Source organism: Bacillus rossius, assembly GCF_032445375.1.
Source record: "Bacillus rossius redtenbacheri isolate Brsri chromosome 4 unlocalized genomic scaffold, Brsri_v3 Brsri_v3_scf4_1, whole genome shotgun sequence".
Taxonomy (NCBI): Eukaryota; Metazoa; Arthropoda; class Insecta; order Phasmatodea; family Bacillidae; genus Bacillus; species Bacillus rossius.
In genome coordinates, this window is record NW_026962010.1 from 11412355 (window position 1) to 11429367 (window position 17013).

The following is a 17013-nucleotide window of genomic DNA, read 5'->3' on the forward strand; positions in this document are numbered from 1 at the left end:
CGCTGAGGGCAGATGAGTAGTTCTGTTTGCTTATTTTTTGTTTTTACACTGAATTTTGCAGAAGAGTGAAAATGGCTAAAATGCTAGTTATCAGAATAATTCTTAGGCTTGAAACAACCAGTACAGATTCTTCAAAGCACTCTGGAGATTCGCAAAACTAAACTTTATCTTCATTTACTTTTCATATTATGTAATGGTTAGCACTCAAATATCGTAGTTGCTCCATGAATGCCGGGAAGACTGCGAGCCAGTCTATGCCTTGCGCTTGGAGGCACCACTGAGCTGGAAGCCACAGCCAGTTATCATCCCGCCGCACTAGGCAAGACCCTTATTATAAACACACACACATATACATACACACACATAGCTGTATGTTCGATGCTATCCAAGAAGTGTTTCAAATCGACACGATAGATATCACTAGTGTAGCTAGCCAGTTCTTTTGTAAATCCATAGGGAGCATGAATGCTTATAACTAAATGATAAAGTGAAAATTTTATTGAGAAATTAAATGTAAGAATTGAATGAATATTAAAAAACATTAATTATTTGTTAAATGTGTTTTTTAAATGTAATGATTTACCACCTGATAGCTTCTATAATAAATGAAGAAAATGTTATTAGCAGACAGTGTAGTCAGTAAAAATCTTTCAGCATTATGAAATGGCATCGAGCATCCTGGCAATAAACAAGTCTTGAGGAGTAGCCTAAGTGCGAGACTAGAGCCTCCATTCGAGCTGAAATAAACCGTCGACACTCCAATGTTTCAATATGTATGGTCACGGTGGTTCACGTGTAGCTCCACAGACGGCAGTGTACGCGGGTGCAGTGACACAAGGGTGTGCGCAGACCGTGGACTTCGCTGTGGTGGGCGCCGGCTCCGCGGGCTGCGTGCTGGCCAGCCGGCTGTCGGAGGCGGCGGGCTGGCGCGTGGCGCTGCTGGAGGCGGGCGGAGCCGCCCCCGCCGCCGCCCAGGTGCCGGCCGAGTACCTCGCCTACCCGCGGCCCGGCTCGCCCATCAACTGGGACTTCCCGCTGGAGCCGCAGCCGCACGCGTGTCTCGGCCGGCCCGGGGGTCGCTGCCGCTGGCCCAGAGGTCTGTGCCACCCACCTGGGCTCCCAGTCTGTGCCGTGTGACATGCCACCCATCACAGGCGTGGCTGGAGGTTGCCTATGGCTATTTTTGCATGAATGAAGTTCTTTTTCGAGATATGGAGTATTTATTAAGAAAATTGGCGCTTAATTTTATATCTTAATTATTGTTTCATTCAAGCATAATTTTTTCTAAACCATTGAAAATATCGATTATTAAACAATTTGAATTTACATTTTTTTGCGTCATGCTTATTATGTGCGCAATTTATACCGGAAAGCTATTCGGGTAACGGTTTTATAATAACTTTAACTACTGGAGGTATTTCGAACAACACAAAGCTTAAATGCCCAGGTAGGAATCCTAACTCAGTATGAGTGGGTTGTTTTAATGTAAATAGATATACAAAATTACAAATATCTGTAATTTTACATGAATATTTCTGTTTCAGTTACAAAAAAATACAGCGTGAGCGTGGTTGTGTGGTGAGCGTGATTGTGCAATGTGCGTGCTCGTGAGGCAAACGTGGTTTTGGGGTGAGCGTAGGTTTGCAGTAAGAGTAGTTGTGGTTGTGAGGCGAGCGTGGTTGTGAAGTGAGCGAGGGTTGTGAGGCGGGCTTTGATGTGTCATGAGCGTGATTGTGTGGTGAGTGTGGTTGTGTGGTGAGCGTGATTGTGCAGTGTGCGTGCTCGTGAGGCGATCATGGTTGTGAGGCGAGCGTGGTTGTGAAGTGAGCAAGATTTGTGAGGCATACGTGGTTGTGTGGTGAGCTTGGTTGTGTGTTGAGCGAGGTTTGTGAGTCGAGCGTGGTTGTGTGGTGAGGTGGTTGGGTGGTGAGCGTGGTTGTGTGGTGAGTGTGATTGTGCAGTGTGCGTGCTCGTGAGGTGATCATGGTTTGAGAGGCGAGCGTTGTTGTGGAGCAAGTGAGGTTTGTGAGGCGAGCGTGATGGTGCTGACCCCCAGGCAAAGTGGTTGGCGGCACGAGCGTGCTGCACGGCATGATGTACATGCGGGGCAGCCCCTGGGACTACGAGCAGTGGCAGAGCTTCGGCGTGGGCGGCTGGAGCTTCGCCGAGGTGCTCCCCTACTTCCTCAAGTCGGAGAACAACCGCCAGATCGGCTCGGTCGCCGAGGTGAGTGCGCCAGGCCCTCGCGAATGACGCAGTGCTACAGCACAATTACGCCTTCTTTGGAACATGCTGGTTTTCAACTGCGAAATAAACAAATACAAATAAACATCTTTATGTAAAATATTATTTCCATTTCTTTCGAACTTCTTATACAACAACCATCAATGTTTACACGGTGTGGCGCTTGCGGCTGCTTAGTGCTGAAGAACTAGTGGCGGCCGAACCGACTGCCGAAAGCTAAAGTTGTAACGACCCCATTGAATTCAATAAAGAAAAAAATTAAAAATGAGAGCCTTTAAAAAACAAAACTCACTACTCTTCAAAATGTACACAAAAAAATTTAGGCATGTCAACAAATCACTTATTTGCGGCACATAAATAAAACAATTTAATCTATTACTTGCACTCAATTCAATTCCATTACAGAAATGACGAAATCATCTAATTTTGCACATTATTTTCAGTTAAATTAAAATAACTATTTTCAAAAAAGAGAACATTTGTTATAGTTTTCCAAAACAACTCTCTGAAAAGTGTTCAGGTTAAGGACAATTATTGGTACTATTCACGCAAGACTCCACTCAGCCGAGACGTAATTGTGTTTGTTTCGCGCTCAAAACACACTCACCTTGAACACTATAGGTCTCCTGACTGGGCCTCCAGGCAGCGTGCAGAGCTCAGGGTGTGAACGCGCCATTTACAAACCACTCTATGTATGCAGGGGTGCAACAACAGGGGGGGGGCAAGGGTATTTTGCCCCCCCCCCCCCTCTGAAACCTTGAGTGGGGGCGAACGGGGGCAAAGAAAGTGCTGTGTAATCAATTTTTAAATAATAAAACTGCTTAAAAAGCACCATTTTCCACCTTTAAATACAAAATTTTCCCGGGGACCCCCCACTTCAATAGGGGGGATCTATGATTCTTTATAAAAACGTATATTGCCCCCCCCCCTTTTGGAAAAAAATTAGTTGTTGCGCCCCTGTATGTATGTGATTACAAATAGCATTTAAGAGCAATGGCACTTGTTTATACAAGTTTCATTCCATGATTTCGTCTTAATGTGTAATTTTTTGACAGTGGAAAAGGCTAAAATGCGTGTTTACAAATGTTTTTAGATCTAAAACATAATACACACTGTATTGTAAAAGGTATTGGGAAGCGCGGGAGGAATTTATCTTTAATATTCCAGTTGAAAAAAACACAGGGTCATCGCTTAAAAATCCATAGAGGCTCGATATCAACGAAAAGACTGCGCGCCAGCTCGGTGCCTGGAGCATAGAGGTGGTGAGGCATGTGATGCACGAGCCAGCGTGGACTCGAGCGCCCCAGGACCCGACCACCTTGTGCCTGTCCGCAGCCGGAGTTCCACGCCGAGGGAGGCTACCTGGACGTGCAGACGTTCCCGAGCCGGCCGCCGCTGGCCGACGGCATCATGCAGGCCGCGCGCGAGCTGGGACTGCGCGCAGAGGCCGACCTCAACGGCCGGGCGCAGCTGGGCTTCGCCGTGGCGCAGGCCAACGTGAGGAACGGCTCCCGGCTCAGTCTGGCCCGCGCCTTCCTCGAGCCGGCGCTCCCCAGGAGGAACCTGCTGGTCAGCCCCGACTCCCTGGTGAGTCCGTCATCCTGCCCTGAGTGACAAATAGGGACTGCATACATACAAGTGGTCTCCCCGTGGCCAAGCTGCTCACACTCCCCAGGAGGAACCTGCTGGTCAGCCCCGACTCCCTGGTGAGTCCGTCACCCTGCCCTGAGTGACACATGGGGACTGCATACATACAAGTGGTCTCCCCGTGGCCAAGCTGCTCACACTCCCCAGGAGGAACCTGCTGGTCAGCCCCGACTCCCTGGTGAGTCCGTCATCCTGCCCTGAGTGACAAATAGGGACTGCATACATACAAGTGGTCTCCCCGTGGCCAAGCTGCTCACACTCCCCAGGAGGAACCTGCTGGTCAGCCCCGACTCCCTGGTGAGTCCGTCATCCTGCCCTGAGTGACAAATAGGGACTGCATACATACAAGTGGTCTCCCCGTGGCCAAGCTGCTCACACTCCCCAGGAGGAACCTGCTGGTCAGCCCCGACTCCCTGGTGAGTCCGTCACCCTGCCCTGAGTGACACATAGGGACTGCATACATACAAGTGGTATCCCCGTGGCCAAGCTGCTCACACTCCCCAGGAGGAACCTGCTGGTCAGCCCCGACTCCCTGGTGAGTCCGTCATCCTGCCCTGAGTGACAAATAGGGACTGCATACATACAAGTGGTCTCCCCGTGGCCAAGCTGCTCACACTCCCCAGGAGGAACCTGCTGGTCAGCCCCGACTCCCTGGTGAGTCCGTCACCCTGCCCTGAGTGACACATAGGGACTGCATACATACAAGTGGTATCCCCGTGGCCAAGCTGCTCACACTCCCCAGGAGGAACCTGCTGGTCAGCCCCGACTCCCTGGTGAGTCCGTCACCCTGCCCTGAGTGACACATAGGGACTGCATACATACAAGTGGTCTCCCTGTGGCCAAGCTGCTCACACTCCCCAGGAGGAACCTGCTGGTCAGCCCCGACTCCCTGGTGAGTCCGTCACCCTGCCCTGAGTGACACATGGGGACTGCATACATACAAGTGGTCTCCCCGTGGCCAAGCTGCTCACACTCCCCAGGAGGAACCTGCTGGTCAGCCCCGACACCCTGGTGAGTCCGTCACCCTGCCCTGAGTGACACATGGGGACTGCATACATACAAGTGGTCTCCCCGTGGCCAAGCTGCTCACACTCCCCAGGAGGAACCTGCTGGTCAGCCCCGACTCCCTGGTGAGTCCGTCACCCTGCCCTGAGTGACACATGGGGACTGCATACATACAAGTGGTCTCCCCGTGGCCAAGCTGCTCACACTCCCCAGGAGGAACCTGCTGGTCAGCCCCGACTCCCTGGTGAGTCCGTCACCCTGCCCTGAGTGACACATAGGGACTGCATACATACAAGTGGTCTCCCCGTGGCCAAGCTGCTCACACTCCCCAGGAGGAACCTGCTGGTCAGCCCCGACTCCCTGGTGAGTCCGTCACCCTGCCCTGAGTGACACATGGGGACTGCATACATACAAGTGGTCTCCCCGTGGCCAAGCTGCTCACACTCCCCAGGAGGAACCTGCTGGTCAGCCCCGACTCCCTGGTGAGTCCGTCACCCTGCCCTGAGTGACACATAGGGACTGCATACATACAAGTGGTCTCCCCGTGGCCAAGCTGCTCACACTCCCCAGGAGGAACCTGCTGGTCAGCCCCGACTCCCTGGTGAGTCCGTCACCCTGCCCTGAGTGACACATAGGGACTGCATACATACAAGTGGTCTCCCCGTGGCCAAGCTGCTCACACTCCCCAGGAGGAACCTGCTGGTCAGCCCCGACTCCCTGGTGAGTCCGTCACCCTGCCCTGAGTGACACATAGGGACTGCATACATACAAGTGGTATCCCCGTGGCCAAGCTGCTCACACTCCCCAGGAGGAACCTGCTGGTCAGCTACGACTCCCTGGTGAGTCCGTCACCCTGCCCTGAGTGACACATGGGGACTGCATACATACAAGTGGTCTCCCCGTGGCCAAGCTGCTCACACTCCCCAGGAGGAACCTGCTGGTCAGCCCCGACTCCCTGGTGAGTCCGTCACCCTGCCCTGAGTGACACATAGGGACTGCATACATACAAGTGGTCTCCCCGTGGCCAAGCTGCTCACACTCCCCAGGAGGAACCTGCTGGTCAGCCCCGACTCCCTGGTGAGTCCGTCACCCTGCCCTGAGTGACACATAGGGACTGCATACATACAAGTGGTCTCCCCGTGGCCAAGCTGCTCACACTCCCCAGGAGGAACCTGCTGGTCAGCCCCGACTCCCTGGTGAGTCCGTCACCCTGCCCTGAGTGACACATAGGGACTGCATACATACAAGTGGTCTCCCCGTGGCCAAGCTGCTCACACTCCCCAGGAGGAACCTGCTGGTCAGCCCCGACTCCCTGGTGAGTCCGTCACCCTGCCCTGAGTGACACATAGGGACTGCATACATACAAGTGGTCTCCCCGTGGCCAAGCTGCTCACACTCCCCAGGAGGAACCTGCTGGTCAGCCCCGACTCCCTGGTGAGTCCGTCACCCTGCCCTGAGTGACACATAGGGACTGCATACATACAAGTGGTATCCCCGTGGCCAAGCTGCTCACACTCCCCAGGAGGAACCTGCTGGTCAGCCCCGACTCCCTGGTGAGTCCGTCATCCTGCCCTGAATGACACATGGGGACTGCATACATTCAAGTGGTCTCCCCGTGGCCAAGCTGCTCACACTCCCCAGGAGGAACCTGCTGGTCAGCCCCGACTCCCTGGTGAGTCCGTCACCCTGCCCTGAGTGACACATAGGGACTGCATACATACAAGTGGTCTCCCCGTGGCCAAGCTGCTCACACTCCCCAGGAGGAACCTGCTGGTCAGCCCCGACTCCCTGGTGAGTCCGTCACCCTGCCCTGAGTGACACATAGGGACTGCATACATACAAGTGGTCTCCCCGTGGCCAAGCTGCTCACACTCCCCAGGAGGAACCTGCTGGTCAGCCCCGACTCCCTGGTGAGTCCGTCACCCTGCCCTGAGTGACACATAGGGACTGCATACATACAAGTGGTCTCCCCGTGGCCAAGCTGCTCACACTCCCCAGGAGGAACCTGCTGGTCAGCCCCGACTCCCTGGTGAGTCCGTCACCCTGCCCTGAGTGACACATAGGGACTGCATACATACAAGTGGTCTCCCCGTGGCCAAGCTGCTCACACTCCCCAGGAGGAACCTGCTGGTCAGCCCCGACTCCCTGGTGAGTCCGTCATCCTGCCCTGAATGACACATTGGGACTGCATACATTCAAGTGGTCTCCCCGTGGCCAAGCTGCTCACACTCCCCAGGAGGAACCTGCTGGTCAGCCCCGACTTCCTGGTGAGTCCGTCACCCTGCCCTGAGTGACACATAGGGACTGCATACATACAAGTGGTCTCCCTGTGGCCAAGCTGCTCACACTCCCCAGGAGGAACCTGCTGGTCAGCCCCGACTCCCTGGTGAGTCCGTCATCCTGCCCTGAGTGACACATGGGGACTGCATACATTCAAGTGGTCTCCCCGTGGCCAAGCTGCTCACACTCCCCAGGAGGAACCTGCTGGTCAGCCCCAACTCCCTGGTGAGTCCGTCACCCTGCCCTGAATGACACATGGGGACTGCATACATTCAAGTGGTCTCCCCGTGGCCAAGCTGCTCACACTCCCCAGGAGGAAACTGCTGGTCAGCCCCAACTCCCTGGTGAGTCCGTCATCCTGGCCTGAATGACACATGGGGACTGCATACATTCAAGTGGTATCCCCGTGGCCAAGCTGCTCACACTCCCCAGGAGGAACCTGCTGGTCAGCCCCAACTCCCTGGTGAGTCCGTCATCCTGGCCTGAATGACACATGGGGTCTGCATACATTCAAGTGTTCTCCACGTGGCCAAGATGCTCACACTACCCAGGAGGAACCTGAAGGTCAGCTCCAACTCCCTGGTGAGTCCGTCATCATGCCCTGAGTGACACATGGGGACTGCATACATTCAAGTGGTATCCCCATGCCCAAGCTGCTCACACTCCCCAGGAGGAACCTGCTGGTCAGCCCCAACTCCCTGGTGAGTCCGTCATCCTGGCCTGAATGACACATGGGGACTGCATACATTCAAGTGGTCTCCCCGTGGCCAAGCTGCTCACACTCCCCAGGAGGAACCTGCTGGTCAGCCCCGACTCCCTGGTGAGTCCGTCATCCTGCCCTGAGTGACACATAGGGACTGCATACATACAAGTGGTCTCCCCGTGGCCAAGCTGCTCACACTCCCCAGGAGGAACCTGCTGGTCAGCCCCGACTCCCTGGTGAGTCCGTCATCCTGCCCTGAATGACACATGGGGACTGCATACATTCAAGTGGTCTCCCCGTGGCCAAGCTGCTCACACTCCCCAGGAGGAACCTGCTGGTCAGCCCCGACTCCCTGGTGAGTCCGTCACCCTGCCCTGAGTGACACATAGGGACTGCATACATACAAGTGGTCTCCCTGTGGCCAAGCTGCTCACACTCCCCAGGAGGAACCTGCTGGTCAGCCCCGACTCCCTGGTGAGTCCGTCATCCTGCCCTGAGTGACACATGGGGACTGCATACATTCAAGTGGTATCCCCATGCCCAAGCTGCTCACACTCCCCAGGAGGAACCTGCTGGTCAGCCCCAACTCCCTGGTGAGTCCGTCACCCTGCCCTGAGTGACACATAGGGACTGCATACATACAAGTGGTCTCCCCGTGGCCAAGCTGCTCACACTCCCCAGGAGGAACCTGCTGGTCAGCCCCAACTCCCTGGTGAGTCCGTCATCATGCCCTGAGTGACACATGGGGACTGCATACATTCAAGTGGTATCCCCATGCCCAAGCTGCTCACACTCCCCAGGAGGAACCTGCTGGTCAGCCCCAACTCCCTGGTGAGTCCGTCACCCTGCCCTGAGTGACACATAGGGACTGCATACATACAAGTGGTCTCCCCGTGGCCAAGCTGCTCACACTCCCCAGGAGGAACCTGCTGGTCAGCCCCGACTCCCTGGTGAGTCCGTCATCCTGCCCTGAATGACACATGGGGACTGCATACATTCAAGTGGTCTCCCCGTGGCCAAGCTGCTCACACTCCCCAGGAGGAACCTGCTGGTCAGCCCCGACTCCCTGGTGAGTCCGTCACCCTGCCCTGAGTGACACATAGGGACTGCATACATACAAGTGGTCTCCCTGTGGCCAAGCTGCTCACACTCCCCAGGAGGAACCTGCTGGTCAGCCCCGACTCCCTGGTGAGTCCGTCATCCTGCCCTGAGTGACACATGGGGACTGCATACATTCAAGTGGTCTCCCCGTGGCCTAGCTGCTCACACTCCCCAGGAGGAAACTGCTGGTCAGCCCCAACTCCCTGGTGAGTCCGTCATCATGCCCTGAGTGACACATGGGGACTGCATACATTCAAGTGGTATCCCCATGCCCAAGCTGCTCACACTCCCCAGGAGGAACCTGCTGGTCAGCCCCAACTCCCTGGTGAGTCCGTCATCATGCCCTGAGTGACACATGGGGTCTGCATACATTCAAGTGGTCTCCACGTGGCTAAGATGCTCACACTACCCAGGAGGAACCTGCTGGTCAGCCCCAACTCCCTGGTGAGTCCGTCATCCTGGCCTGAATGACACATGGGGACTGCATACATTCAAGTGGTATCCCCGTGGCCAAGCTGCTCACACTCCCCAGGAGGAAATGCTGGTCAGCCCCAACTCCCTGGTGAGTCCGTCATCATGCCCTGAGTGACACATGGGGTCTGCATACATTCAAGTGGTCTCCACTTGGCCAAGATGCTCACACTCCCCAGGAGGAACCTGCTGGTCAGCCCCAACTCCCTGGTGAGTCCGTCATCCTGGCCTGAATGACACATGGGGACTGCATACATTCAAGTGGTATCCCCATGGCCAAGCTGCTCACACTCCCCAGGAGGAACCTGCTGGTCAGCCCCAACTCCCTGGTGAGTCCGTCATCCTGGCCTGAATGACACATGGTGACTGCATACATTGATGTGGTCTCCCCGTGGCCAAGCTGCTCTCACTCCCCAGGAGGAACCTGCTGGTCAGCCCCAACTCCCTGGTGAGTCTGTCATCCTGCCCTGAATGACACATAGGGTCTGCATACATTGAAGTGGTCTCTCCGTGGCCAAGCTGCTCTCACTCCCCAGGAGGAACCTGCTGGTCAGCCCCAACTCCCTGGTGAGTCTGTCATCCTGCCCTGAATGACACATAGGATCTCCATACATTGAAGTGGTCTCCCCGTGGCCAAGCTGCTCACACTCCCCAGGAGGAACCTGCTGGTCAGCCCCAACTCCCTGGTGAGTCTGTCATGCTGCCCTGAATGACACATAGGGTCTGCATACATTGAAGTGGTCTCTCCGTGGCCAAGCTGCTCACACTCCCCTGGAGGAACCTGCTGGTCAGCCTTAACTCCCTGGTGAGTCCTTCATCCTGCCCTGAATGATACAGGGGACAGTATAGACTAAAGTGGTCTCCCCTTGGCTAAAGTGCAGACCAATGATAAAAGCAACTGTAGACTGAGCAACATGAGTACACTCCCAAGGAGGCATCTGCTTGTCAGCCCTGACTCCCTGGTGAAGGCTCATCCGGTCGTGGAAGTGACAGTGGGTGACTTTATGATCTTTTTTTTGTCCTCTGATTCGGATGGGTATATGAGCACAAGAAGTATCTCAACGCTAACCTTCAATCAACCAACATCTTCTCGAGTTCATATTTCACAGTAGTAACATTATTGTCAGCTTAGACTTCCTAGTGAATCTGTCTTCTTGCAATAGAGGTACATAATGAAACGGATACTCGCCTGGATTACTGTTACTGATGGGCAGACCAGTGATATGAACATCTCTAGACTGCAACTTACTCCACTATCTCTAGGCATGATTTGCTGTTAATCATGCTCAAATGTAAATAGCTATAAACAAAGAATGTGACACGATAATAATTCCTCATTGTTTTGGATCATTGGCGATATATTGGGTTTTCCAAAAGGCGCAACAGCACACCTAAAATATATTGTTCAGGAATAGAAGGGTAAATGTTTATGCGTTAGTTTATTAGCCATGAACCCTCTGCAGATAGATTTAAACTAGCATTCGTGAATTTATTCTATACTATTTGTATGAAAATGGATGGATCTAGATGAACAGCACTAGGCCGAGTACTACCTCATGTTTTTGATACTGCACTCCCAGGAGAAACAGATTGGGCAAAACTTCAGAATGAGCTCGTTTGTCTGTTTGTATGAATAAAGAATATGTTAAATTTGGCAAATGTACTCTATTACTGCATTTCAATAACAGTTATAATTAAGTGGGGGAAAATGTGATGATATTTTGACACTGAGATCAGAAACAAACTGAGAGCTGGAAGGTGGTATATATGCTTCCAGGAGTCTTGTCTAGGTTCTTGTGATTGATTACCAAGAGAGTATCCTGGAAGTATATATACGATATTTCATCTTGTCACTTTCATTTTAATCTGAACCCTGAATATGCCTGTTTCAATGCATATCGAATCATCATTAATTGCTAGGACTATACATTGCCAAGCCAAAATCAGCTTATTCTCTTTAATGTTTTCCACTGTTAAATGTAATGGGTTACATTACAATACACATGTGTGAAATAATATCATGATACTAAAAGTAGTTAGTGTGTGGTGACTGCCTAACCACCGATGCTCGCCTTGCTGCCAGGTGACGCGGGTGCTGATAGACCCGGTGACGAGGCGCGCCGTGGGGGTGGAGTACCAAAAGGACGGCCAGCTGAGGACGATCAAGGTGAGGAAGGAGGTGATCCTGGCCGCCGGCGCCGTGCAGTCACCGCAGATACTCATGCTTTCAGGCGTCGGCCCTGCCAAGCACCTGCGCCAGTTCGGTGAGTTCAACGGACAGGATGGAAAACCCTACCTCATTTATTCAAATACCATTATAGATTTAGTTATGAGACAGAACTAATAGTGTTTAAATACCTGGTGGATTGCTAAGGGTGTACAGAGATCCTGTGTCAGAATTATATGGTTTTATAGGGTTTGATAGGCTTTTACAGCACAAGTTTTAGGGCTATAGGACTCCAAGAAAATGAGTGATAGACGAATGCATGGGCTTAATGTAACATGGATATCAAGGTCATAAGAGATGATGAGGTGTGATGATATGAGAATGGAGCAATGATGGAATAAATGGGCTGGGAAAATTTTTGAACCCTAGTAAACCCGCGGCTTATGGCAACGTTCACCTAGTAAAATGGGACTTGAACCCGGCTTGGTGAGAGGAGAGTGTTTTGACCACTCAACCCTTTTGGTTCCATCTAAGAGTTTGGTGTAACTTGAGTACCAACACAGTGTAGTTTAAGAGATGGTGGTAAGCTGGTATCCGATCCACGACCCGACATGCTAGAGGTCGCGACCACTGAAGACCTGGTGGCAGGAGTGGGGACAAGGCGGGTAAGTCGCATCTCCTCGTGCAGGCATCAAGGTGGTGCAGGACAGTCCGCACGTGGGTGGCAACCTGCGCAACCACGTCTCGTTCAGCATCAAGTTCAGCGTGGATGCCAACCAGGCAGCACCGAGCCTCAGCAATGCCACCTTGAGGCAGTACTTGGACTCCAGGACGGGACCCATGTCCTCCACTGGGATGTCACAGGTAGATAAGGCCTGGCAAGTCCTTCCTCGAGTACACCATCCATTCATCTTAACTAACAACCAACACTTTTAGGACTTGGTTGTAACCTCTTTTTATTTCATTTAATTGTCATTAATATTATATAAGGAATTTTCTTGCAGATTTATTATTAAAGCTCTTTTTTTTGTGTTATTTGGTTTCAAATTGTCTCACCAGATAATTACTACACAATATTTTCTTGCTGTCAAAAACCATGCAAGTGATCATAGTTACGAAAACTACAGTCTAGCTTTGCTGCTATTAGAAGCCTTGCCTTTGAGTTGCATGTGATTCACATGTACTCAAATTGTCCCCTATAATTTCTGGCCCAAGACCATCCAAAGTTCAGGAAGGTTATACAAATCTTTGGTTTACAAAGGTAACGAGAGATTCGATGTCATATTTGACTTCCTACATCACAGGGAAAAAAAGGAGATGGTTTAGCAACTATTGCAAGAGTAGACAATTATGTTTAAATATGTGATGTGTCAAATTATAAACATCGATAAATTAGACAAACAAACTATGTCCGTTAAAGTACTATTTTCCAAAGATATATTGTTTATATTAGTTGATTCTGATAGTAATATTGGCAAATGGTGAGCCAATGATGTGTTAAATATTTCCTGGCAAATAGATCCCTTGAAGGGTATTCTTGGAAACCATATATTTTCCTACTTTCAGGGGTGATGTCACTGCGCTCATTGACAGAGTAAGCCTTATGGATGTACACGTAAGATATTGTTACTGTTACCCACAGAGTGGATGTTTCTATTGAGTGGGGTTCTGTTCTAAAGTTGAAATCACTCTGGTTAACATTGCTTAGCAAAAAACCTTACCTGCATAAATGCTAGTGATAGAAGTTTGTTTCATAGTTTGAAAGAAACTCGCTAGGAAGGATAATGAAAAATGCTATCATGAAGTGAGTTTTGTTAAACAACATTTTAATAACACATCAGCTATGAACTAGTGTTAAACTCAATTATACCAAAACATTGCTTTCCTTTCCCAATAGTAAATAGGGGACATCTCTCATTTGAACTTCTTTTGATAACAAATACAAATTAAGAACACAAAAACGCTTCCTAATTTTTTAGCTTCATTATATTAACTGATTCTTCCACATCACTGCGAGCAACACAAGAATGGGTCAGTATTATTATTAGTCAAATGTTTCTCCATCTCCATGGCAGGTAACAGGGTTCTTGAGGCTGAACACCGACGACCCGTCAACTCCTCCGCACGTGCCCGATGTGCAAGTATTCTTCGATGGCTTCATGGCGAACTGCTCGGAGGATGGCAGCAACCCAGAGGAAACTGCGCCGAGACACATACACATCGTGCCCACCCTTCTGCGGCCGCTGTCGACGGGCGAGTTGCGGCTGCGTAGCGCCAACCCTCGAGACTACCCCAGCATCCAGCCCAACTACCTGTCTCACCGCGACGATGTCGATCTCATGCTCGAGTCCATCAGGTTAGTCACCGACACTCAACACTACCCTAGCATCCAGCCCAACTACCTGTCTCACCGTGACGATGTCGAGCGCATGCTCGAGTCCATCAGGTTAGTCACCGACACTCGACACTACTCTAGCATCCAGCCCAACTACCCGTCTCACCGCGACGATGTCGAGCTCATGCTCGAGGCCATCAGGTTAGTCACCGACCCTCGACACTACCCCAGCATCCAGCCCAACTACCTGTCTCACCGCGACGATGTCGAGCTCATGCTCGAGTCCATCAGGTTAGTCACCGACCCTCCACACTACCCCAGCATCCAGCCCAACTACCTGTCATGCCATAAGCTTTTTCTCGAAGCCATCAGGTGAGTCACTGATCCTCGAGACTACACCAGCATCCAGCCCAACTACCTGTCTCACCGCGACGATGTCGATCTCATGCTCGAGTCCATCAGGTTAGTCACCGACCCTCGACACTACCCCAGCATACAGCCCAACTACCTGTCTCATCGCGACGATGTCGAGCTCATGCTCGAGGCCATCAGGTTAGTCACCGACCCTCGACACTACCCTAGCATCCAGCCCAACTACCCGTCTCATCGCGACGATGTCGAGCTCATGCTCGAGGCCATCAGGTTAGTCACCGACCCTCGACACTACCCTAGCATCCAGCCCAACTACCTGTCTCATCGCGACGATGTCGAGCTCATGCTCGAGTCCATCAGGTTAGACACCGACCCTCGACACTACCCCAGCATCCAGCCCAACTACCTGTCTCATCGCGACGATGTCGAGCTCATGCTCGAGGCCATCATGTTAGTCACCGACCCTCGACACTACCCCAGCATCCAGCCCAACTACCTGTCTCACCGCGACGATGTCGAGCTCATGCTCGAGGCCATCAGGTTAGTCACCGACCCTGGACACTACCCTAGCATCCAGCCCAACTACCCGTCTCACCGCGACGATGTCGAGCTCATGCTCGAGGCCATCAGGTTAGTCACCGACCCTCGAGACTACCCCAGCATCCAGCCCAACTACCTGTCACGCCATCAGATTTTCCTCGAAGCCATCAGGCGAGTCACTGATCCTCGAGACTACACCAGCATTCATCCATACTACCTGTTGCTTCATCGAGATTTCTCTCGAAGCCATCATGTGAGTCGCCGATCTTCGAGACTGGCCCAGCATCCATCCAAACTAACTGTCGAACTGTTGAGGTTTTTCTCGAAGTCATAGGTTAGCCGCTGACTTCCCTATCATCCATCTAAACTACCTGTCGCACTGTGGAGCTTTTTTTTAGAAATCTGGGATAGTCTCAAGGGTCGACAACTCAACTTGCATTTGGGGATAGAAGATTGTATTTTGATTGTAGACTAAAAAGTTTTCGAGGGTTTTTAATAATCTACTATAATTTTTTGAGATAATATTCAAAATCAATAAGTTTATTAACTGTAAATTTAAGAAAATATCCTTAAGTTGATGAAAATCACTAGATATTTATAACAAAGGTTACTCGCCAGTTAGAAATATGAAACTTGGTAACAGTGTAGAATATATGATAATTTAAGTGCTGTAACTGGAACAGTGACCAAAAGTATAGTTGAATAAAGTGCCAGTAACTGGTACTGTCCACCACGGATAATCTTAGTGGTAAGTGAGCGATCACTGGACTGGGGCCCGCAGGTTCGTGGTGGAGGACCTGGCAGACACGAGAGCGCTCCGCTCACGCGGCCTGCAGCTGGTGAGGGACTCGGCGCCGGGCTGCGAGTGGCTGCCCTTCGGCGGCCGCGCCTACTGGGAGTGCGCTCTGAAGCGCTTCACCAACCCGGAGAACCACCAGGTGGGCACGTGCTCGCTGGGACTCGTGCTGGACGGCCGGCTGCGAGTCAAGGGCGTGCTGGGGCTGCGGGTCGCCGATGCCAGCGCAGTGCCCTTCCCGCCCTCGGGCAACCTCAACGCGCCGGTCGTCATGCTGGCCGAGAAGGCTGCCGACATGGTGAAGCAGGACCATCTGGTGTGACACTCCAGTGCTACAAAAACTTCGGGTAGAGTGTGCGCATGATGTGCGTAGCTACCTTCTAGGTTGTGGTCCAAACCTCAACACAGACATCATAATAAGGACTTCTTGATGTGACAACACAGAACTACAATCTCTGGGGGTAGAGTTCGCGCGTGATGTGCGTAGCTACCTTCTAGGTTGTGGTCCAAACCTCAACACAGCCATCATAATGTTGGTCGAGAGGGCCTTCAACCTGTTAATCAGGACTTCTTGATGTGACAACACAGAACTACAATCCCTGGGGTAGAGTTCGCGCATGATGTGCGTAGCTACCTTCTAGGTTGTGGTCCAAACCTCAACACAGCCATCATAATGTTGGTCGAGAGGGCCTTCAACCTGTAAATAAGGACTTCTTGATGTGACAACACAGAACTACAATCCCTGGGGGTAGAGTTTGTGCATGATGTGCGTAGCTACCTTCTAGGTTGTGGTCCTAACCTCAATGCAGCCATCATTATGTTGGTCGAGAGGGTCTTCAACCTGTAAATAAGGACTACTTTGTGTGACACTCCAGTGCTGGAAACCCTAGGGGTAGAGTGTGCACATGATGTGCGTAGCTACCTTCTAGGTTGTGATCCAAACCTTAATGCAGCCATAATCATGTTGGTCGAGAGGGCCTTAGACATGTAAATAAGGACTACTTGGTGTGACTCTCCAGCACTGGAAACTTTGGGGGTAGAGTGTGCGCGTGATGTGCGTAGCTACCTTCTAGGTTGTAGTCCAAACCTCAATGTGCCAATCGTCAGCCATCCGAGAAGGCAGCTGACATTACAAAGAATTAACACCTCAATGCACCCGTCGTATTGCTGGTCGAGAGTGCCATCGACATGTAAACAAGTACTTCTTGGTATGACACTCCAGCACTGCAATCCCTGCGGGTTATGTGCGCGCATGATCTGTGCAGCTACCGTTACAGATTGGTCCCAACCTCATCGTACCCATAGTCATGCTGGCTGAGATGGCCGCCGACATGGCGAAGCAGGACAGCTAA

The 17013-nt window shown here is 51.7% G+C and overlaps 1 protein-coding gene across 1 annotated transcript in view; it reads left to right on the top strand.

Moving 5' to 3' along the window:
- The window catches only part of LOC134541714 (glucose dehydrogenase [FAD, quinone]-like), a 38548-nt gene extending 21535 nt beyond the window's left edge, over positions 1-17013 (top strand). The window contains exons 2-10 of the mRNA XM_063385361.1: positions 850-1126; positions 2051-2226; positions 3580-3831; positions 11535-11715; positions 12307-12482; positions 13694-14325; positions 14356-14955; positions 15647-15977; positions 16927-17013. Of these exons, the coding sequence (XP_063241431.1) occupies positions 850-1126; positions 2051-2226; positions 3580-3831; positions 11535-11715; positions 12307-12482; positions 13694-14325; positions 14356-14955; positions 15647-15977; positions 16927-17013 (2712 nt within the window). The remainder of the gene's footprint in view (positions 1-849; positions 1127-2050; positions 2227-3579; positions 3832-11534; positions 11716-12306; positions 12483-13693; positions 14326-14355; positions 14956-15646; positions 15978-16926) is intronic.